Here is a 25438-nt window from a genome sequence, read left to right as displayed (position 1 = left end):
ACAGAGACATTCTAGAAGGACACCAGAGCCGCTGTAGTTAAGTTTCATTCTCTTTTACTGTCAGACTACATCTCACAATTTTGAAAGTACGGTAGAGTAAATTATGACTTTATAATGGAAGCTAATTGCAACCTTAATTTTGGAGAAGCAACTACCTCTCCTTTACTGTGATTCAATTTATCATAGAGTGATGGATGTAAAAGGCATGTAGGATTACGCAGTCCAACCTCCAACATTTTCCAGATTGTTCCATATGGTGGGATAGAACCTTAGCTGGCATAAATGGATGGAGCTCCAGTGATTTCAGTGAAGCAATGTTGCTTTACGTTAGCTGAGAATCTCGCCTCGTATATTTTTTTTACTGCTAAAACTAGCCTGAAAAAATTACTAAAAGAAAACAAAGTACTACATGGAAACAACCATGCCATGGCAAGGTTATGGGTTAGACAACTGTAATAGGAAATTTCCACTCAGGGATTCTTGTGTATGTGTATACGTGTGTGTGTGTGTGTGTATACATACATACACACACACACACACACACACACACACACACACACACACACATGAAAAACTTCCACAATCATTGACAACAAAAGCAGATAACTTTAAAAACAATATTGGAGTGTAATGGGGTGTATAAACCTCACAGTGTAGCAGCCACAAAGGAGTTAATGGATGAAACAGTTACTTCCACAGCTATGACTAAGGGCTTGGCTACACTTGCAAGTTGCAGCACTGGGAGTTACAGCGCTGGTCGTGCAGCTGTGTAGGGACAGCGCTGGTGTGTGGCCACACTGACAGCTACCAGCGCTGCAGTGTGGCCACACTTGCAGCATTTGCAGCGCTGTATGGAGAGGTGCATTGTGGGCAGCTAGCCCACAGAGCACCTCGTCCCATTTTGGCGCTGTGGGTTGTGGGAAGGGGACGGAAGGGTGCGGGTCATTCCGCTTCCTGTCCCAATGCCCCGTGGTGCATCGCTTCACATCCCAGCATTCACAGTTTTTCCGGCCACGTTTGGCGCCATTGTGAGTCTCTTTCTGTTTTTTACTCTCTGTCTGTGAATCGCGATTTCTGTGGTAAATGGAGCCCGAGCTGCTGAGGACTGTGCTGATGAGTGTCGTCAGCAGAACACGTTTGGCTGTTGAGCTCTTCCTTCAGCTCCAAAGTGACAGTGAGGAGTCCGATGATGATATCGAGTCGCCTGCCGCGTGTGACACTACAGTGCTTGTGGCATTCACGGAAATGCTCAGCACCGTGGAACGCCGCTTTTGGGCTCGGGAAACAAGCACTGAGTGGTGGGATCACATCGTCATGGAAGTCTGGGATGACGAGCAGTGGCTGCAGAACTTTCGTATGAGAAAAGCCACTTTCATGGGACTGTGTGCTGAGCTCGCCCCCACCCTGCGGCGCAAGGACATGAGATTGAGAGCTGCCCTGACGGTGGAAAAGCGGGTGGCTATTGCAATCTGGAAGCTGGCAACTCCAGACAGCTACCGGTCGGTCGGGAACCAGTTTGGAGTGGGAAAGTCGACCGTTGGAATCGTGTTGATGCAAGTTTGCAGGGCAATTAATCGCATCCTGCTAAGAAGGACCGTGACTCTGGGGAACGTGCAGGACATTGTGGATGGCTTTGCACACATGGGTTTCCCTAACTGTGGAGGGGCAATAGATGGGACGCATATTCCTATTCTGGCACCCCCCGACCTAGCATCAGAGTACGTTAATCGGAAGGGGTATTTCTCTATGGTTCTCCAGGCGCTTGTGGATCACCGTGGGCGTTTCATTGACATTTACACAGGCTGGCCTGGAAAGGTGCATGATGCACGCATCTTTCGGAACAGTGGCCTGTTCAGGAAGATGCAGGCAGGGACTTATTTCCCAGACAGGAAGATCACAGTAGGGGACGTCGAAATGCCCATTGTGATCCTTGGAGACCCCGCTTACCCGTTACTGCCTTGGCTCATGAAACCCTATACAGGGAAGCTTGACAGGAGCAAGGACCGGTTCAACTACAGGCTGAGCCGGTGCCGAATGACTGTGGAGTGTGCTTTTGGGTGTTTAAAAGCCCGCTGGAGGTCCCTGTATGGGAAGCTAGACTTGGGGGAAAGCAGCATCCCCGTGGTTATATCCGCATGCTGTACCCTCCATAATATTTGTGAAGGGAAGGGTGAAACATTCAGTCAGGCATGGACCACCGAGGTTCAAGTCCTGGAGGCTGAATTTGCACAGCCAGAGAGCAGGGCTACTAGAGAGGCCCAGCACAGGGCTACAAGGATTAGGGATGCCTTGAGGGAAGAATTTGAGGCTGAAAGCCAACAGTAATGTTTGCTGCCTTGCATGGGAGTGAAGTGCAGTGGTTACACTGTTAGGATTCTATTATCCCTAACATGATTTGCAGTGACTGTTTCTTTACTGGGATAAGGTATCTTTCACTATCTTCAATAATAAAGACTGTTTTCAAAGCCAAGATTTATTTTATTGAAAAGAAAAAAACTTCATTGACAGACACACAACATTTCAGGAACCTAGGGCAGGGGGGTGGGTTGGTGAACTGTACAGTCACAAGTTTGCATATGTCCTGTCTGGAGTGCTGTGCAATGGCTGCTGCACTTCAGGGTGCATATACTGCATGGTGATGGGGGTTGAGTGCAGAGGGTAAGGGTCGTAGTTCTCAGGGCTGGTTGGTGAATGTACAGGTGTTGGAGGCAGCTGGTGGTGGTAAGAACCTGGATGCTGGGGAAGGGGGTTTGGAGCTGACATTGGGGCAGAAGAGAATAAAATTTGGGACGGGGGGCTGTGGGGCAGCACGGGACTGTTCTGCCTGCATGGCTACGAGTGCCTGGAGAGAGTCCGCTTGGTGTGCCAGGATGCGTAGCAGCTGGTTTGTGCTTTTCCTCTTTGCCACAGCATTTCTCCGCCAATGTCTCTGGCGGATCCTGCTTTCCCTTTCTCTCCACTCCTGCAGGTGTTTACTCTCTCTAGCAGAGTGATCAATAACTGTTTTCAGCATGTCTTCCTTGGTTTTTCGTGGCTTTTTCCTCAGATTCTGTAGTCTCTGTGCTGTGGTGGAGCTTGGCAGTCCAGCTGTCAAGGTCACTTTTGGAAGGCAAAAATGGCAACAGTTAACAGGGTAGCATTGTTCATTATCTCATCCAAACAGTAATTCTCACACACTGAAGGAGTTTACAGTCTTCACTTTAGCATACTTTCCCCATACCAAATAAGAGCACACAACCCAACAGGAGCCACGAAATGGTGAGTAAGGGGTACTGATTGCTTCCGGGCTGTGCAGGGGTTTCTGTGCATTGGGGACAGCAAACAGCTGCAGGGGGCATCTGCACTAAACAGTCTCCCAACATTTTCCACAGGAGTTACTCCTGGAAGATATCTCGCTGCTGCGGGTCACCAGGGAAGAGCGGGAAGGTCTTCTACAGCAATGCGGATTCCGCCCTGGCCCCTATGCAGCTTGCCTGTGTGCAGCAATGGTCCCCCCACCCCTCGCGGCACAGTGGCGCGGACGCATTAGCCTGACTGGGACAAGGACCACAGTGGCTCTCCCTATAAACCCGCGCAGGCATATTGTCCACGCTCTGGCTGAAACTTTTCAGGAGATTACCGCAGCCGATTACCGCAACGTGATAGACCACATCAATGGGCTATTCCACATCTAGGCATGCATGCATGCAGCCCTAACCCCCCTCCTCTCCCGAAACATTTCCTCCCTGAAAATAAAAGCCGCTTACCGGTAACCCGCTCCTCTGCTTGTCCTTCAGCAACTGCTGGCTGCTGCGATTGGCTACCTTCCTCCTGGCTTGAGAAGAGCTCCAGGCTGCATGCCTCCTGAGACTCTGGGGTGTCTTCCCCCATCCCAGTAGCTTCACTCGCGGTTTCCTCCCCCCACCGCCGCCGCCGCCTCCTCCTTCTCCTGTCCCCCACCCTGCTCAGAAGTGTCCATCGTGGTCCTCGGATTGGCAGTGGGGTCACCCCCAAGTATCGCATCCATCTCCCTGTAAAAACGGCAGGTCGTGGGGGCAGCGCCGGAGCGGCGGTTTCCCTCACGGGCTTTGTAATAGGCACTCCGCAGCTCCTTTACTTTAACCCTGCATTGCAGCGCGTCCCGATCATGGCCCCTATCCAGCATGGACCTTGATACCTGGGCAAAGGTATCATAATTCTTATGGCTAGAGCGCAGCTGGGACTGCACAGCTTCCTCCCCCCAAACACTAATGAGGTCCAGCAACTCGCCATTGCTCCATGCTGGGACTCGTTTGCCGCGTGGAGGCATGGTCACCTGTAAAGATTAACTGATTGCACTCCACACCTGGCTGCAGCAAACAGGAAGGGGATTTTTAAAATTCCCAGGGCATTTAAAGGGCAGGTCACCTGAGGCCAGAGCAGTAGAGTGCAAACTGATGAGCAGAGTGGCTGAACAGGAATTCTGGGATATCTCCTTATTCCCTGGAGGCCAATTAAAGTGCTGGTGTGTGTCCACACCTGATGAGCAGCGCTGGATCACCAGCGCTGCATTCCTTATACCCCAACCCGACCAGGTGCACAGCCAGTGCTGCAGCCAGGGAGTTGCAGCGCTGGATGTGCCTTGCAAGTGTGGACGGAGAATAATTGCAGCGCTGGAAAGCCTCCACCAGCGCTGCAACTTGCAAGTGTAGCCAAGCCCTAAGTGGTTGACTTGTAACAACTGAGATAAAAGGCTGCACCTCACATGGTGTGGGGTTGCTACCCGACAGGATGGGGGACTATCTCAAGGAGGTTTCTCAGCAGTAGCTTGGAAAGGAATGGATTTAGTGACCCAATACAGGGGGTGGGAATAAAACTTCTGGCCAATAACAAAAGGGGCTTTTTTTCCTCTCACCGCCTTGTAGGGTAGAGAAGGAGAAGGCAAGGCTTCTGAAGGCCCCTGTTGGAGATGCTACTATATAGGGTCCAAGTAGCTGGCAGAGAGCCATTGGCTCTTAAAGGCCCAGAGTATCACAATAGACTCTCAGATAAAAGGTGAAAGAATGATCCCCTTTACATGGTGAAGACTTAATTTGAGATTAAAAATCCTTGGACCTTCTCACTTAAAAACTAGTATATATGAGTGAAATCAATATCGACACAATACATGTTGCTATTTTGTTTTCTCCCACCACACACAGACACACACTAACTTTGACGAGATGCTTGTGATTTTTGGTAATGCTGCTTTGTTGTTGTTTTTCCCTATTCTATATTAGTTGGTGTCTGTTGGGAATGGAAAAGGTAGTTTCCAGAGTTTTGTACTGCACTTGTGCTTAGCTGTGATAGTTCTATTCTCAGACTTGTGCTGGAAGGTCCATTGATGTTGTGTTAGATTTCATGGGAGTGATTCTGCTTTATTACATAAATTGTGCACTGGAGAAAACTGGAGAAAACTTGGTGGTAATTGGAACTTTGGCTTCTAATGTGGGCAGGTAAACAGGCCCTTTTTCCCCAAAAAAAGGTCTAGGAAATGTGCCAAGGCAAAGCTTCCAACATTTCCTGTATGGGTTTCCCATACTGGATATGATTTGGACTTGCATGATTAATTGTACATTATCTTTCACTACTTCTGTCTAGCACAATTGCTGAAATAAAACAAAGTTGAAAAGTGTTTCTACTGAGAACCTGTTGGGGGGGAGCAGGAGAGAAGAGGGAAGAGAAGCCCAGGGCTCAGTTTGTGAACTACTGTTCACTTTAGGCATTTCTCCTAAATAAATAAAGTTCTTTAGAAAACAATAACAAAATACCTTTTCGTTTACAGACAAAAGCAGAGGTCATACATCTTCCAGCAATTCTGCTTGATATTCAGCCACTATTCCTTGCATAATCCACGGGCATTCTGGTACGGACAGTCTGGTACAGGCAGTACTCAGTAAAATGCAAAACAGTGTTTTGAAATGCCAACATTTTCATTTTGTTTTGATGGCTTTCTCAGAAAATACCAACCTAAGCTCTGAAGTCTTTTACTTGTAGTTCCCACTGAGAGAGAACATTTGTCTTTTATAAACTGTATAAAGCTTTGTTGGGACATACACCGACCATTGTACCTGTTTATCTTTAAAATGGTGGCTTAATTGACAGCAATGAAAGTTCTTCTTTGCTTAATAAAATGGGAAAAAATAATCATTATATGAATGTTGATCTTTCCCTCCAGCATTGTAACAGGAGCTGTCTTCAAATATTGTGCTAAAATGGAATGATTTTGTGATATGCACAATTGAGGATGAGAACAAGATTATCCAACTCTTTGTCATTTGAGGCCAAAGGCAGAATTTGAACATTGGTGCACTGGTCTTTCATCTCCAAAACCTATCTACTGAATTACTCATTCACTAGATAGGGGCGGAAAGGTTAGAATATCAGCAAACATACACAAATACAAATGGTGACACTTTCCTTGATACCATGACTTGGTATCCTAAAATAATAAAATGAAGAAAGGATTTACACGGGGGACAATTTACTGGAATAGTCGGCCTGTGTTTCCAAAGTAATCATATAGTACCCAACAGAACTTGCTCAGTGTTTACTCCATACTTGTTGAGGCAGATTATCACTGCAGTCCATATAAGTTTGTCTGAGAGAGGTGTCCGTGAAATATCTGAAAGGGCCTCAGATGTAGAACTCTTGTGGGGAAAGGGAAGAGTTAAATCGTATATGCTTTTTATTAAAACGTCAAAAAAACCAAACAACCCACCATTCAGGCCTGCTTTCATTTTTTTCCAGTGTTACTTCATCCATCTCTGAAGACAACAGCCATGCACTGGAACCATACATCTTGAATATAACTATGAAATGTTACACATACACCAAGCTTCAGGAGGGGTTGGACAGCTCTGCTAATGCAGACTGCATGGTAGTTGTGTTCACTACCATTGCTACAAGCTATCCATGAACTCTCACCACCATTTTAGTTGAGTCTGCTTAACATCATAATTCAGTGCCTGCTCATTATGATTGTGAAAAGTGTGTGGTGTGGGGGGTTTTGCCCAAAAAATCTGCAAACAGAATAAGACTGCTTCATGACACATTTAGGCTTAGATCCTATCCACACTACAGCTAAAACCAGGCAACACACATTTGAACATTCTGGTTGCTAGCACAACTCTACCGTGGTTTCTCTACTAGGGTTTTTTCCTTTCCTCAGAACTGTGTTGTAAAACCTTCCTCTATCTGGGCAGCAAAGCTATAAGGAATAGCATCTACATTGTTCAGGGAAAGTGTGATAGCGATGAGTTAGCAGCAAATATTTTCAAATGCAGGGGAAGATGCATTTTGCCTTGGGTAGAGAGAGTCAAATTGTATTTCCCCTTGGCAACAAGGCCAACAACACATCAGGGAGCTTCATCGCATCCCTTGGCAGGGCAGGTGTTTCCACACCCCCCATTTGAGGTTTATACTAGTGGAGAACAGATTTATTTTGAAGTCAGATGTCAGAGCCACACTATCCTGGGCCCAGGCTGCCAAATCTTCAGGCTGTGTTAGGACCTTGTGGCTCCCTGGTCCATGGTAAAATGAGCTCCCTCATGTCCTTTGTTCTATCAGGAGGCCCGTGCTTTGATTTATGCTTGCAGGAGTTTGCATAACGGAAGGGTGAATCTAGTCCACAGTTGTTGCTAGCATGATTTCATCCATAATGTGTATTTAAAGAAATTCAAATCTAACCCCTCTTGTTAATTATTAGCAACCAGAGTTTACATAAGTGAACACCAAATTCCAGAGAGAGTCCAGCCAATGCAGCCATTGTTTGTTGGCTATCATCACGTTCCCTTCTAGCTCTTTACAGTGCACCTTTCCTTCCATTAGATTCCTGTGACAAAGGAAGGAAGATACACTGATATACCCTGAAAAAAATAGTTATGTGGGATTGGAAGAAAAGTGGGATGTTTTTGTCATTTATTGTCCCAGACATATGCACAATGAAGATAAAGGGATATAAAGGACTTTTTAGTATCTTAATCCTATTATTAAAAAAAAAAAAACCTAGCTGCTCTGTGAATGTAGCAGTTACCAAAAAGTTTCCACTAATGAAATCTTGTGCCTAAAGCTTTGTATATCTCTCAAACAGAAGCACAACAATCATGTTACAGGTGCACATTAGAGAGCATTGACAAAGAAAGAAAATTAAACTATTTTAGTAAAACTGAAAGGTAGTTTTAAAAAAGCCAACAGATGTACATAATTGTGCTATTCCAATATTGAACCTAGAAAATGTTCAGAAGGCCTTGCTGGAACCCTGGTTTAACATAAGCAAGATTTAGGCTTGGCAAGATACTTAAGAATGTGCCTGACTTTAACCACTTGAAATCACCCCATTCTTTAGTAAACTGAAGTTTAAATAACTTCTTTGGTAGATTGGGGCCTTAATCTGTTCACAAAGATCAAGCTGGTTGATATCCCAACAGCTGAGATCTACAAAATTCTGGGTCTCAATTCTCCCTCTCCACCCTCTGTCCAGGACAATAGGATTTGCTTATGTTCTGTTTGTCAAGAATCAGCCCATTAGGGTGTATGAGACAGAACAGTGATTCTCATTCTCCCACCTCAGGAAACAACAAACTTCTACTGGGAATGGGATTTACTGTTATATTGTGGGTGGTGAATTAGAACACAGAATTTGAGTTTCTCAAAAGGTAATTTTATTATTTCTATTTTGTGTGCTCATCAGTCTCTGTGTGTATCTTCCTGTCTGTCATCATTGTTTGTTTGTTGCTGAGATGTTATGGAGAAAGTAAGGCTAGGATAATATGGCTTGTTACTAGTTCAGTAAAATAGAACCTTTAAACCCAATTTTACCACAATATATCTGGTTATATTTTATTTTTTTTACTTAATGTTTATTCAGTGCACATGTGAATGAAACAGGAGATATTTACACTGTTTCTGTAGATTCCAGGTCCACCAACGGGGCGGGGACGGAAGGGGGCAATTGCCCAGGGGCCTGGATGATTTTAAAGGGTGGTTGGGAGCCCCAGGCCTTTTAAATCACATGGGTGGATGGCAGTGGGCTCCTAGATGCTCACAGGGTGATACCACTGGTGGCAAAGACAGCTGGGAGCGCATGTGGAAGCTCTGGCCGTGCTGGAAAAGCGCCCATTGACTGTTCCCTGAGGCCCGGAATTGCTGTCTGTGGGCCTGGTAGAGACATCTGAACATGGTGGCATGGAGAGAGAGGATTTCAGTTGGACATGTTGGAAATTTGGGTACCTGTATTATGCTGTACTTTCTTCACTCCTCAACACTTGATAACTCTGCGAACACTGCTTTAATCCAGGGTCTGAATTATGAACAGACTGTAACAAATATCCTGAGACTCTGTAGAGAGACTGAAGGGAGGAAAACTGCTCAAAAGGTCCCCAAAAGGAGCAGTTGGATTTCTTTAATTCACACAAATATGACAAAAGAATAGTAATATGGTAAATTTTAATACATGTAGGGTTCAAAGGATGACACAGAGAGATAGCATCATCTTCTGAATATAAGATAGTGACCAGCTCAAGGATAAGTGTTAGTTAGGAAAAATAGTGCTTCTGTGGAGAGAGATATTTGGCAGATGACAGTAAGACAGTGTAAAAACTGTCAGATAAGATAAAGTTATTACCAGGACTGTGTTCCTGAGATTTTGTTTTTGTTTGTTTTGAGAGGCAAAAGTACCTTTAAAAATAGAGTTCATTTTTAATTTCTGAAAAGTTTATTGGTTCCTTAAATGAGAGAATATGAAGGATAAAAGCTAGTGAATTTAGAGTCTATAATAATTTAATTATTCACTAATTTAGAATAAATTTGTATCCGTGACTGCGTATTTATGATACTTAAAAAAATATGGATTCAATTAATTTATTCAGAAAGGCATGCATAATTGGTGCATAATATTTAAAAAAAAAAAAAACCTTTTCACAGCCTTGATTCTGAAAACAAACACACGCTTAACTTTCAGCATGTGCTGAGTCCCATTAACTTGAACTTCAAGCACGTAAGTAAATGGCTGCAGTATTGGGGCCAATATTGGCAGAATTTACCAGGATTAGAATGAAGGGAGGAGAAATCAGAAACTTTAAATTTGTTCATTGGCAAACTAGAGCATCCCTCCAAGCTTGACTTGACAGTGAGATTTGAATTTGTAAGTTTGGCCTATTTCACAATTAAAGCAGGAGACTGAGATAAGTTCCCCCTCCCCCCGTTAAAGAAGGCAAGAAGAAGGGGGGCATCTGTCCTTTGGGCAACAATATTCATTCCAATATTAACATAAGGGTCTGCAAATGCCTAGTCTTTTTGGAATACATTATTTTGTGTGTGATTCAAGTGCAAATACCCTTTTCCATTTATTTTTATAAGTTTCCAGTAAAAACAAAAAATCATTACAAGTTTGACAAATATTTGCAAACTGTATGGTCTTATGTAATAGAAATCACCAGTTGTCAAGCCTATTGTAAGAAGGTTGATTACTGTAAAGTCTGCAGTATTATAGTTGCATATATTTACAAAATTTGCCATTTTTATTGCACTACATTATAAATTATGGAAATAGGAAAATGGCCTACCATGGTGTCATTTTATGTGCTCCATTAATTTGGGGCTAGAGATTTTATTTAAATGTAAATACTAACCTTTCAGTTCCATATGTTTTGACACTAAATTACAGGGTACATCTCACTGTAGCTAAAATATCACTAGTAGGCAAAATTTTGCCATGTTGTCACCCAATGACCTGAAGATAGAACTGAGTTTGAATGTGAAGAGCAAATTTATCATTGGTTGGCGAGTGGTTATTGCCACTACGCTGTGCTTTGAATCCACTCTAGAGATTATATGTCACTCCTCTAGTTTTCTGAGCCTAAATATCTGTTAGAGTAAGTGCATAGAAACTTTGGATATTAGAAAAAGAACACACTGAAAAAATGAAGTGGACTTTTCTGAGTCATAAATCCTAAAATGTATTTCTTTGGATTATTCCCTAAACTACCTAATAGCAAGATCTAAATTTTTGTTAGTTTGTTTTCAGAAAGAGAATATGAGTATGATACCACAGAAATAGCTCAAGGTGTCATTTCTCATAAATTGGTTGCATAGAGGCTAGGGGAGGTTGTGTATTGGTGATGGTTTCTTGATTTAATTGCAGAGGAACATATGGATGTTTTCTCTATTTGCAAGTGTTAGAATCTTATTTGTATTACTGTAGTGCCTAGGAGCCCTAATCATAGACCAGCACTCTGTTGTGGTAGGCACAACACACACAGCACAAAAAGACAGGCCTGTCCCAAGGCGCTTACCATCTCAGTATAAGATGAGATACAACAAATGGATGCAGGTGGACAGGGAGTCGTCTTAACGTTTGTGCAATGTGCCTCAGGTGTCATGTGACTAGGATTCATCACCGAATTTGGTCTGCTGGTTGAATCATTAGCTTCCCTGGCCCATGGTGGGAGGGATAGCTCAGTGGTTTGAGCATTGGCCTGCTAAACCCAGGGTTATGAGTTCAATCCTTGAGGGGGCCACTTAGGGATCTGGGGCAAAAATTGGTCCTGCTAGTGAAGGCAGGGGGCTGGACTCAATGACCTTGCAAGGTCCCTTCCAGTTCTAGGAGATTGGTATATCTCCAATTATTACCTATTACCTTACCCTATTACTGATGTGGAGTGCGACGTGAACACTGATCCATGACCCCCGGACGGAGAGTAAAAAGAAACAATGAGACAATATTGGTCAGCATTATAGACAGCGGGCTCAGCACACCAGCAGCCTAAACACTGTCAACTTTTTTGTGGGCCTCATGGCTGTTACGGGTTGGATCACAGAAAAGCCCTGGGGGCTGCCAACTGATGTGCCAAGAGTACTTCTGCCCCTACTTTCCTGACCTGCCAGCCTGGGACTCCAGCCCCCTGTCTTGCTGAGCCAGACATGCTCGTCTGCTCCAACACAGACCCAGGGTCTGAACCACATGCCCCAAAGCTGCAGACTTAACTGAAAGCAGGTTAAGAAGTGTTCCTGTCTTTAACACTCAGATGCCCAACTCCCAGTGGGGTCCAAACCCCAAATAAATCTGTTTTACCTTGCATAACACTTATACAGGGTAAACTCATAAATTGTTCACCCTCAATAACACTGATAGAGAGAGATGCACAGCTATTAGTCCCTCCCAGGTATTAATACATACTCTGGGTTAAGTAATAAGTAAAAAGTGATTTTATTAAATATAGAGAGTAGGATTTAAGTGGTTCCAAGTAGTAACAGACAAAACGAAGTGAATTACCAAGTTTCAGTCTAATACAGTAATAAAACTGGATACAGATTAAAAACCTCACCCTTAGAGGAATTCCAGTAAGCTTCTTTTTACAGACTAGTCATCTTCTAGTCTGGGTCCAGTAATCACTCACACCCTCTGTAGTTACTGTCCTTAGCCTCTCCACCCCCAAGGATGGGAACAATCTCTTTAGTCAGCTCAAGACAAAATGCAGGGGTCTCGCAGGGGTTTAAATAGACTTTCTCTTGCGGGTGGATACCCCCTCTCTCCTATGCAACATTCAGCTCCAAGATGGAGTTTTGGAGTCAGGTGGGCAAGTCACATGTCCATGCATGACTCAGTTTTTACAGGCAGCAGCCATTGTTTACATGTTACCTTGAATGTCCTCAGGTAGACTTCTTATGTGGATTGGAGCCTTCCAAGATTCATTGTCCTTTAAGTGTTTCTTGATTGGGCACTTACTTTGCACATTCCTTTCTCAAGAAACTGACCAAATGCTTTACTAAGGCTACTTAGAAATCAAGCAAGTACACAGCCAATATTCATAACTTTTAATACAACGACACATTCATACAAATAGGATGAATAGATTCAGTAGATCATAACCTTTACAGAGATATGTTACATGGAATATGTTTTATGCTACATATTCCAGTTATGTCATATATGCATTTGTAAGCATATTTCCATAAAGCCTTATAGGGTGCACCATCACAATAACAAATGTAGGTTTTGAAGGAGGACAACAAATTAGCTTTGCAGCTGTTTACCGAGAGTGTCTCCCAAGGATGTGGGGCAGCATGGGAGCTGTCAAAAAGGTGCATGTTTGAAAATTTAACAAGCGGGTGATGGAGGCTGGTGACAGACTAATCACAGATGGGAAATTAACCTTTTGATACTGAATGAGAGAGGGTGACCAGACAGCAAGTGTGAAAAATCGGGACGGGGGTGGGGGATAATAGGAGTCTATATAAGAAAAAGACGCAAAAATCAGAACTGTCCCTATAAAACCGGGACATCTGGTCACCCTAATGAGAGCTGATAGGTTATGCAGGGCATTGACAGTGAAGACAAGTAGCTTATGCTTGATACAATGGAGAAGAAGGAGCCAGTAAAGAGATGCAAAAAGAGGGGTGCCATGGTCAAACTGACAGGCTAGGAAAAAGATCTTTGCAGCAGCCTTCTGAATAGATATCAGTGGGGCCAGATTCTTTGTCAAGGCCAGAACATAGTCTGGGTGTGAGGATGTAGAGAGAGGTCAGACTCAAAGATGACTGTGGGCTCAGAGCCAGAAAAAGTGCAGTGCTTTCATGGGGAGCTGGCTCAGAGTGGTGACTACTACAGCTTTTATAAAAAGTAGCATGTCGTTGGAGGGGGCTCTGACCATTATTCAGCTTACCCAGCCACTCCCCTTTAGAGGAGTGCAGAACCTCTGTAGCCTTTGCTTACAGACAGCCAGAATGGAGCAATTGGTTGTCTCCTCATTAGTGCCCAAGCAGGAAAAAGGACTGCCTTTGTTTGTGCTTTGTGCTCCCACACAAGAGCAGCCACAAGTTGCAGGAGCAACCACACGGTGCTGAGTGTTACGTGCTTTTTTTCTAAGGTGATCCTTAACCAGTGTAAATCAGTATTACTCCACTGAAGCCAATGAAACTAGAACAATTTACACCAGCTGAGGTTTTGGCCTGGAGAGTAAATAGCCTCTGATTTGGTTACACTTGGTTTACTATTCTAAAGACTAATATGAGTGATTACATAAGCATTTTTTCATATTATTTTAAAGATTTAATTGATGTTCTTAGCTGAACGATGGGTGTCAGTAATGCATTAAGACTAGGGGCCAAGTTGTCTTATCTTGTAAATGGGTGCCTCTCCACTGACTTCAAAAGAATGTTGCCCATGTACAGCAAAATTTTGGCCAGCAGAAGATTTGGTCGGAGAAGTCTTATTAATTTACTCCACACAGGTGTATACATCCTGCAATCAGATTTGATCTCTCAAGACTAACTGTAAAGAAATTTAAGATTTTTAACTACGATAATTTTGTTTGAAGAATAACTACAACAGATGTTATCTTTCTCAGTTTCCTAATACATATTAAGCTCTTGTATTTGGGTTGTTTTTTTCTTTATATTCATTAATCCAGTCCTTTCTCTTATTTTTAATAACAGAAACATCTGTTTCTTCTTGTTCAATCAAAGTGATTACCTCAAGAGCCCTACTTTTAAAATAATACCATTTAAATGAAATTGTGGATAGATTGTTTCATTAGCATATTTAATTTGCATATGAAACTAGCTTTCCGAGGATTCAGAAAGGGAATTGTGGAGGTGGCATACTTAATAAAAAAGATCTTTTAAGTTATTTAAGAATTTTCTGAAGTTGGGTACAGGAAAAAATAAGACCAGCAAAATACACACACACGCACACATCTTAAAGAAATTAAATTAAATCCCAGGAAGGTTTCTAAATACATATTTGTGGCTCAGGAATGTGCTGCAGTCTAACCTTGTTGAATCAAAACTCTGTTGTGGGAAAGCCATTTTTCACCTTTCATTTCAATACAGCCTTATTGTATCAGGTATTCTCAGCTAAACTGGATTTTTTTGTTAAGTCAGAATACTTTTTATGAAGTATAATTATCTCTCTATATGTACAAAGTACACAGGAGACTAGTGCATTCAAAAATGTGCCATTGCAACTTGCACAGAACTTGTCCTCTGTGGAAGCATTTACTGTGCAACTGAGTAATAATTTGACTCCTGGAATACCACATGGCCATGTAAGAAAAGGGATGTTGATACAGCTGCCCCCAAAACATACTGCAGTGGACAGAAACTCTACTGGAGAGAAAGTGTGCTCTTTGTTACAAGATATGGGGGGAAGGGAGGAGTTTTTGAAGCACAGCAATGAGTTCATGGTGCCAAAGAGCTGTCCCAGTAAGCATCTATAACTAGGAGTGTTAAGGAATTTCACAGAAAAATCATGGTCAACAGAGGAACTGTAGGTAAAAGGTGCTAAGTAATAATTAGGCATGTGGCAATGGGAGCCAGAACAAATATAAATTCCACTACCATACCATACAGCAGTGGTTCTCAATTTATTTACTCTGTGGTCCACAATGTGTTGTTTGGGCCACAGGTTGAGAACCACTGTGACAGACGCACACTGGCCTGCTCAGCCCTGCGCTGCCAGCCTTCTCTTTCTCCTCAGGGGCAAACCCACACCAAGCACTACTCCGACACCCTGCCCAGAGACGACAGCCTCACAAACCCATATGCCCAGCACCACCCACCCAAAGACCACGCCACAGAGCGGGGCCAGCTACGGAGCCCCAATTAAAACCTGGGGGTGCTACAGCACCTCCTCCCTCAACACCACTAGTTCCTGGGCCTGTGCTGTCCATCGCCCCCCAACCCGTCACTGCCCAGAGCCCCCCCAAAAAACCTCCCCAGAGACCCACTTTCCTGCACCCCATCCCCCTGCTGCACTCATCAGCTCAGCTGCTGGCAGGAATACCCCAGCAGGACTGCCTGATGCCCTCTTCCCTCCTCAGCTGGCCCCGGCCCTGCAGACGGGAGCAGGAAATTTTGATTTTTTTTTTTTTACACACAGCCCGCAGGCCGTGGGTTGAGAACAGTGGTGAGCTGCAGCTGGTTCGCATGGGTTGGCGCGAACCGGTTGTTAAATTTAGAAGCCCTTTTAGAACCGGTTGTTCCCCGTGGGACAAACTGGTTCTAAAAGGGCATTTAAATTTAACAAGCGCTCCCTGCTGCCCGGCCCCAGCTCACCTCAGCTCTGCCTCCACCTCCTGCCATGAATGCTCCTCCCTGCTTCTCCTCCCCCCAGCTTCCCGTGAATCAGCTGTTCGCGCGGGAAGCCTGGGAGGGCTGAGAAGCAAGCAGGCTTCCCCGGCCCAGGAAGACGACGCTGAGGTAGGAAACTAGGGGGGGCCATGTGCCCCGGCCGGTCTCCAGCCATGGCCCGTCCCCGGCCACGACCCCCCCCGACACTGCGTCCCCGCCTTCCCGACCCTCCCCGGCCGCGGCACCCCCGTCCCCGTCCCCGCGTCCCTCCCTCCATCCCCGGCCCCACGTTCCCAGCCCTGTGTTCCCGGCCGCGCCCCTCCCCGACCCCGCATCCCCGCCCCTCCCCGGCCACCCATCCGCGCCCCCCGGCCCCGGGTCCCCGCCTGGCCCCGGCCCCCCGGCCACGGGCCGTGGCAACCCCCCGCGTCGTCCCCCCCCCCGCGTTCCCGGCCCCGCATTCCCGGCCGCGACCCACCCCGGCCGCCCGGCTCCGGCCACATCCCCCCCCCCCGGCCCCGCCGTGCCCCCACCTACCCGGATGCCCGGCTCTGGACACAGCCCCCCAGCTCCGGCCCGGCCTGGCTCCGTGGCTCCAGCCGCCCCTGCTGTTTTGCCACGCGGCCGGGCTCCGGCAGCGCGGGTCTGGGCGTGGCGGCGGCCCTGGCTGCCCGGCTCCAGCTCTGGCCGTGGCCCTCCCTGGCTCCACCCGGCCAGCCGCCTGGCTCCAGCGGCCGGGCTCCCGCCACATCCTCCGGCTCTGGCCGTGCGACTCCTGTCCCGTCCCCGGGCTCCCAGCTCCAGCAGCGGCCGGACTGTAGCCGCCAGCCACGTCCAGGCAGCGCGGTAAGGGGGCAGGGAGGGGGTGTTGGAGAGAGGGTAGGGGAGTTTGGGGGTGGGGGGGTCAGAGGGCAGGGAACAGGGGGATTGAATAGGGGCAAGGGTCCTGGTGGGGCAGTCAGAAAGGATCAAGGGTTGGATGGGGCGGTGGGAGGCAGTCAGGGGCAAGGGTTCCAGGGGCAGTCGGGATAGAGAGAAGGGGTGGTTGGATGGGTCAGGGGTCCTGGGGGGCCATCAGGAATGAGAGGAGGGTTTGGATGGGGTGGCGGAGGGTACTCAGGGTACAGGGAAGGGGGGTGGATGGGGCAGGGGTCCCTGGGGTGGGGGTGGGGCATCAAGGAACGCGGGGGGTTGGTTGGGGCAGGAGTCCGGGGGGGGGCATGATCCCTCCTGGGGTGAGGAGGGAACCGATTGTTATGATTTTGGCAGCTCATCACTGGTTGAGAACCACTGCAATACAGGCTTAGCAGGTGGTTGGTTTGCAGTCAGCTGCAAACTGTATGAAACTGGAGACTGACCTATGAAATGGACTGGGTGATAGCACAGACGTTTAGGAGAGAATACTTCTATTATTGAGGCAAATCACCAGTGCAAAGGCCTATCTCCAAACACCATCAGTAAGATGCATCCTTAGTTGCTTCATACACACAAAGGCAGAGTGAGTGAAACCAGAAACTATATTGCCCAAGTGGCCTGTAGTTTTGTAATTTGCTGATTCAGGTCTTCTCTGCACCACTACTTGGATATACACAGCACTACATACTCCACACTATCCGTGTGCTTCTACAGAGTATGCATTGGCAAGAGTGTACAGTACACAGCGCTTTTTTCCTCTGGCCATACTTGCTTTGATATGGACCTCACCCACTTCTTCCGTGCGCTGCTTGTGAGGTGCATTGTCCTTGTTTAATTGCACATTGGGGCAGCATAACAGATCTATTATCCTGGAGTAATTCCACCCTCTTTAAGTGGTACGGCACATACCTTTTTTTATTTGCTTGTGCAACACTAGACAGGTGGGATCACTAGGCTCTAAAGTTATAACGAAAGAACTGAAATTTAGAAATAAGCAAATATGGGTTTTATTCCTCACTTATATGTGACATAGGGCTTGTCTACACTGGCACTTTATACTGATGCAATTTTCTTACTCGGGTGTGAAAAAACACCAACCTGAGTGCAGCAAGTTTCAGCACTGTAAAGCACCAGCACTGGTAGCCATGCCCCTCGTGGAGGTGGGTTTTTTTTAGAGCCCTGGGAGAGGTCACGTTACAAGCTACGGCAGCGCTTTAACATTGCCAGTGTAGACTAGCCCATAGTTCATGCTTGGTTTCAGTCCATGAAGCACAGTATCAGATCAATGGTCTTTAATAAATTATGTAGTTTAATGTATACACTATGGGCCAAATTCTGAAGGGCTTATTCAGTATTTTTCTTTCTTTTCGTAGGCTAACTCCTATTGACTTCAATGGGACGTTGCCTAAGGAAGGAATGAGCAAAAAACAGAGTAAGGCCTTCAGAATTTGGCCCAATGGTTTTAAAAGTTGCATATCACAGATAATCTAGCATCCTAAAACATGACTCTTGTCTGAGCTTAAGTCCAGAAAAGATATTGAGTGAAGCCATATCAGGGCTGCCTGGGGAGGGGGGGGGGCAAGTGGGGCAATTTGCCCCAGGACCTGGGCCCTGCAGGGGCTCCCATGAGAATATAGTATTCTATAGTATTGCAACTTTTTTTTATGGCAGGGGCCCCCGAAATTGCTTTGCCCCAGGCCCCCTGAATCCTCTGGGTGGCCTTGAGCCATATATCGTAAAGATAAAAAGCAAAGGGGGAAAATAATGTTTTTTCTTAAGTTTACTGTTTGGCTTTACACTGGCTAGATCGTTTTAAAAAAAAATCCAACCAAAGAACCTGATCCTGCAAATACCAACAAGACTACCTTTACTCACAGGAGTCATTAGGACTATTCCTGTAAGCTACTCCCACACATAACTGTTTGAAGGATCAGGTCCAAATGCTGGTTTGGTTATTGTAGGCTAAATATGTGTTGAACACTTAAAAAAATATTAAACTGCATCCACTAAAAAACCCATCATCATTTTCATTGTGTTTAGGTAGAATTAAACAATATGATCAAGCTACTGAATCTGTATCTAAGTGTTGGTGGGCAGAGTCATAATTCGTTTGGATGGGGTAAAGAACGGAGATATCAAATCAACAGTGTTTTGAAACATGGTGAGAAGGAGAATCTGAGTTTCTCCACCCAGTAAACATTTGGATGGTGTGAGGCTTACCCTTAAAATGTAAGATAAAGAAACTTGTGTTTGATAGTATAAGACTGAGTCAAGAAGAGGCTTCAATTCCTGACTCTGCTACAGACTTCCCATATGGCAAGTCACCCAACTTTCTAATGCATAAGTGTCCATCTATGTAAATTGAGAATATTGTTATTTACCCAGCTCACTGGGGTGTTGGAACCTTATTTCAACAGTAAAGCAGTCTGAGGACTGCAGACAGAAGGTGGAAATAACTTAAAAGAAATGGAAAATATTTCTTTAGGACTTGTCCATTATAAACCACCTTCTACATTTTTGCTCATTATTATAATTGTTCCATTTACACTGAGATCAAATGAAAAGTTTCTAATGATAAGAATTTTACCAAAGGTGAAAAGTATACTTTCTTTCGTGCCAGTAATAGCCGATTGTCTGCCAGAATACAAGTAGGTGCTATTAGGGAATGACTTAGAGAGAGAGTGGATTGCAAACTAAAATAGCTTAATATAAGAAGAGCAGTGTTCTCCCAATATAGTGGCATAATTGTCTCTCTTTTGGTATCATCTGTTCTGTCAAGTATGTTAAAAGAAAACTGATTGAATTGAGACAGGACTCAAGTTAGCAGATTTTGTCCATTATCAAATGACTTCAATTAAAAAGCATAGAAAACCACTAGTGTTTTGGCTTTATCGCCCCACAGACATTTTACATTTATTGCTGAAATGTGAAGGTTAAAAGTAAAACAGCCAAACACCACTACCACCATTTCACTAGTTAGTCTTAAAATAACATTGCCCCTTTTCAACCCAAGCAGCTAGTCAAAGTTTTGGGCTGTGAGAGATGTTCTAGTTCAAAGTAGAAATTGATGGAGCCTGGTATCTTTTTTTTTTTTTTTTTTTACACAATCTTGTTGATTTACAAGGCATGTACAAAATCATATGTTTCTGAAGCAAAAGGAACCAAGAACAAAAGGAGCAATTTCTTAGTTTACAGTTCAAAGCCTCTTTAATCAACAGACCCAAAAGCTCTCTCTCTAACTTTTTTTTCCAGGTCACACTCTTTTAACAGACTACTTCTTGGCTTTTTCCCTTTTTCCATCCGTTTCTCTCTGTGTTCTTGTCTTTTTTCAGTCTTTTGACCAGGGGCAGCTCTAGACATTTCACCGCCCCAAGCACAGCGGCATGCCGCGGGGGGCGCTCTGCCGGTCGCCGGTCCCGCGGCTCCGGTGGACCTCCCGCAGGCGGGCCTGCGGAGGGTCCGCTGGTCCCGTGGCTCCACTGGACCCTCCACGTCTGCGGGAGGTCCACCGGAGCCGCGGGACCAGCGGACCCTCCGCAGGCATGCCGCCGAAGGCTGGCTGCCTGCCGCCCTCCCAGCGACCGGCAGAGTGCCCCCCACGGCATGCCGCCCCAAGCACAGGTTTGGCATGCTGAGGCCTGGAGCCACCCCTGCTTTTGACTCTTCTCCTTTCCCTCCCTCACATCCCTTCCTCACACCTATCCAGTACTCAGCCTAAAGCTCCTGGGTGGGTTCACACACACTCTCTTATTTTTTTTCCCCCCTTAAGCTTACATTTATGTTAATTGAAGAATGTGTTCAGACCTATCAATCTCAATGGGGTTTTAACTCTATCCATAACAAGGTTTCATCCAGCTCATAATAATCTACTTCCTTCTCAGTTTGAAAAGAAAGCAATTTACCATACAAGAGAATAGAAAACATTACAAATGCAATATCTCCCAACCATAAACACGTAATTACCACAGATATCTCCAATTCTAAGTAGAGAGAAAATCTGTGGTATTTCCGATACTTCTGGGTGGTATGTGTTGGTAAATACTGACATTTTAAAGGTGTCCACTACAGGGAGAATGTAATTACCCAGCTTGCAGTTTGTCAAAAACATCAAGGATCAAATTCTGAGGTCTGATAAATGGTCGCACAAGCTAGAATTATACCTTCTTAATCGCCTGTTGGTTACTTTCTAAACTCTTTCTTCTTTGAGAAAATGATGCTGACTTACTTCAACAAATATTCACACTCTTGCTAATGTGCAACTATAACCCTCACATCTTCTGGGTGTGGTGTTCTGTCCCATGTAGTGGCACCGAGACCACTTAGAGAGAGAGTAATGAGTCTTCTTTACAGCCTTAGCTAAGAGGCATATGGCTTTTAGCTCATGCACTAAGCTCCAGAGGCCACAGGTTCAACCCCACCCACCGATGATGGGGTCAGTCGATATTACACAACTCACATCACCATTTTCATCCCCTTTAAATTTGGCAAGAGGATTTTAAAATGTTTAATTATGTAACAAATGCAATGACCCTGTAATGTCCACAAGTTCAGTTCAAGAGAGCAATGAATGATCTGGTACAAGTCCAAGTAGATTTTTAAATGTTAGGCCATATGAATCTACAAAATCATGATATACCGCATTTTAACTATGCCCTGATATTTATGAGCAGCTTTGCTTATTGCAGATTTTTTTTTAAAGACAATTTTGTGTTGGAGCTTTGTGAAACAACCAGTCATCTCCTCTGCCGCTCGTGTCTCCCCCCCACTCCCCCCTCCGCACACGTTTTTCTTTGTGGAATGTGAGATTATTTTTTTATGAGCAGAAATTAATTGTATCCAGTGTGAAACTACAACACTTAGTAGCAAAACATTTTTTGTGTTTTAAAGAAATTACTCCCCCACATCAAACATATCAGTCATTTTGTATTTAAAAAAAAATGTTTTGTAAACCATATTCTGCTGTTCATGAATCTGGCAGCCCCATCCATACATGAAGTAGATAGCTTTTTTAAATTAGATAATACTGTTACTGGGATTCTGCCCCTTATTCGGATTGAGTGGTACTCCACAAGTAGTGCCATTGAAATCAATATGTTAAAGACTTGCAGAAACTGGCCTTATTTTTTTAAACAGTCTCTTTAGAAAATGCTGCTCCAGTCCAGAGGAACTCCTGAACAATTCAGCAACCCTCTCTTTCTCCCTTTACTTACACTGAACACTGCAGTCTCGTAATTTACGGATTTTGGGGTGGGATATGTAATGATTATTAATTAAGCATGAAGCAAAATGGGTGTATGTCTAGTACGTCCATAGGTTACGACCTCTATTCTTATCAAGTACTGGTGTGTCTTTATCGGCTAAACTGAATGCATAGAAGCAATAGAAAAAGAATATATTTAAAGACAATAGGGTGTCACTAGAGTTTAGTGTTTGCCATGAGCACCATCTATTATATGACAGGCTATGGTTGTTAAAATCTTTGGTGCCTGGATAATATTCCTTTTAGTGTTATTAGCTCCAATGTTATGATGCATCATATTTAGTTTTAGAGACAATTCACTTGCACTGTATGGTATTATATTGTGTTCTGCCATGTACTGTTAATGTGATTCAGTAACTGAGTCTGAATGAAGAATATATTGTTTGTGATACGTGATGTAGTGCATTCAAAATGTCAAAAAGAAAATATTTGGAATTAGGTTTCATTAGATAGCATGCTGATTAACAGACATGATATTGCTTATGTGTATAGAAATGATCATAATGAAAAGTACTGATTAATTCAATGAACAGTCTCATTATCCTAAAATACCAGTCCAGAGTAACATGACCTCATACCAGCAGATGGGTACCAGGCACAAAACTTTTATATCAGCTCCCTATAGAGGAAGCTGAAAGACTAAGTAGATAAGTCCTCTTCATTTGTACCAGCAGATTGAGGCTACTGCTTAGCTGAGCTTAAGGGTTTGGGTGATTGGTTGTTTTGCAATGGCTCTATGATGATTGTCTTTATTTTCTATTTCTACCACCATTTTATATTTATAGGATTTGATTTTGAATAAGGCTTCCCTTTAAGCCTTTCTTCTTCTTTTCTCATTTTCCTTCCCCTTGCGTTGGAGGTATCAAGCACTCATTAGAGGCAAGAATCAAAGATATATGTCCTCTATTTTGTTACCTGTTATAATTAAATGGACATAGAAATATGTCTTTCTTTTGAGTTTGGTTGCAGATACAGTAAAGGATATTCCTTTGCCAGTTAAACATAGAATTAGCCTTTTGATGAGTGAAATGATGTGTTTGCTTTAAAGCAAACATATACTTTTGTATGATTAATGAGCAGTCTCAATGTTGCATTCATGATGATGATTGATTTCATATTTACTTTTACAAGAATGTGTAGATGTCCCAGTCGATACTAGGTCCTTGTACAAAACTTGTGTCATGTGCCTGGTGCTTAGAATTCATGCAGCAAACATCTTTAAAGAAGTAAATAATGAACTGAAGAAGGTTCCACCCTTTCTTTTCCTTCCAGGCTCGGGACTCAACGATGGGCAATGGCATGAAATCCGGTTTCTAGCTAAGGAAAACTTTGCTGTCCTCACCATTGATGGAGACGAAGCCTCAGCAGTTCGAACAAACAGTCCTCTGCAAGTTAAAACTGGAGAGAAATATTTCTTTGGAGGTAAAAACTACAGTACTAGCATATCTGCTTAGTGCTGTCCTTTTATTTTCTATACAATAGCTCAATGTAGATGTTAGGGTGAAACTCAGTCCTCACAGAGTGTTAGTATTTTGGATCTTATACAAATGGCTTAGGTGATAACTGCCAAAAAAAATCAACTGTTTTATTAGCCGTTCTTTCCCCCATGTGTGGCAGTTCCTGATACTACATGAGATGCTTTATCCTACTTTCTGACGAGTGCATTCCCAAATCCACTTTTTGCAGCTTAAAATCTGTTGGTGAAAGCTTGGCACAGAGGCAGAACCCTGTAGTAAGGGTGGCACAGAGCTGATTGCATCTTATTGGCAGCTCCCCGATGCCACTTTCTGAAAAGGTACATCATATGGTCTCTACGATGTGGAACCAGTTTTACTAGCTGGTATAGAGTTGGAGTATGGACCTGTCTCTTCCTCTTTTGAGCCGATTCAGGAACACATTCCTATTTAGGACAAGACTTAACCATGTGTTTAACTTTAAGCATGTGCTTACATTCCATCGACTCCAATGGTACTTAAGTGCATGCTTAGAGTCAAGACTGTGTTTAATATGGATGGACTTCAGCATGTATTTGACTGTTTTTCAAAATTGGGGCTTTAGATTGACTAACACTATGAACCAGGAGCAGTCCATGTACTCCAGTAAGGTTAAGACTACAACTGTTAAAAGCCCTGAGCAAAGGCAACTTCTTTTGCTCTCCCACACCATCTTGTGTTATCCACAAGGGGCTCAGCCACAATATAGAATTTTGTTTTTAATTTCAAAAAGCCTTTTTCACTGTAGATATATTATTATAATATACTGTTTTAGATAATTGTGCGTATGTCAGCTGTCTTATTTTATCACATTCAGTAATGGTCTGCCCACGCAGTCTTTACTCAGGCAAATCTCCCATTGAGATCGAACACTGAGATCAATGGAATGTTAGAGCTGATTGATCCAAAGGTAATGTGAGTTTGTACATCAGGACACTGGGCATAAAATAACTTTGTAGGGGTTTTTTAATAGAAATGTGCTGTGTTTTTAAACTGGTTATTTTAATCTTGCAAGCTGAGCAGCTAATGGGGAAAAAATACAGTATTATATATGCTCCTGTTATTCCAGGGATAGAAACGTTACTGAGATTATGATTTTAGTGCCCAAAGCAGAAAGAACAAAAAAATCCTTGCAAGATTATTCTCATTTCATTATCTTTCATCAGTGAAATCATTAAATATATATATATGGAAATTAGTGTTTAAATAGTCCTACAAAAACCTATATACACTTCATTAAGACTAGATCTAATCCTCTTGATGATCTATGCTACAAATTTCTGGGAAACCTCATGGTAGTGATGATACTAAAAAGAAGTTCTTGACAGCTAATGCCTGTCATAGTTTTAATCTGGCAATATTTATAATAAAAGTTTACCTGTCACAAAAGTTAACCAATGTTCATTCACCCCGTCTCTGCAACTCCTTGTGGTCCTCCATCTTTCCCTGTGTCCCTACTACTTCACCCTATGTCTAGGTGGTGTTTCTTACAGTGTTGTCTCTACCAAGAGCCCCAACTGCCTCACACAATATTTTGAAAGATTGTTTTCCATTCAGGAAAGTACTGCTGTGACTTTACCTCAAAATAATTAGGGACTTAGATGGTCTCACTAAAACAAGTTATGAAGAAAGACAAAAATCAGATTAATAAAAAACTAATATGCCTAACCCCTTCTGTGTTAAACCCTGAAAAAGCTAATCT

The 25438-nt window shown here is 43.9% G+C and overlaps 1 protein-coding gene across 1 annotated transcript in view; it reads left to right on the top strand.

Moving 5' to 3' along the window:
* Window positions 1–25438, top strand: part of CNTNAP2 (contactin associated protein 2) — a 1334251-nt gene that overhangs the window by 611613 nt on the left and 697200 nt on the right. Inside the window, exon 9 of the mRNA XM_045005260.1 lies at window positions 23516–23665. Within this exon, the coding sequence (XP_044861195.1) occupies window positions 23516–23665 (150 nt within the window). The remainder of the gene's footprint in view (window positions 1–23515; window positions 23666–25438) is intronic.

Source organism: Mauremys mutica, chromosome 2 (genome assembly GCF_020497125.1).
Source record: "Mauremys mutica isolate MM-2020 ecotype Southern chromosome 2, ASM2049712v1, whole genome shotgun sequence".
NCBI classification, from domain to species: domain Eukaryota; kingdom Metazoa; phylum Chordata; order Testudines; family Geoemydidae; genus Mauremys; species Mauremys mutica.
Note: the sequence above shows the minus strand (reverse complement) of the source record. Positions and strands in the feature narration are given on the sequence as shown.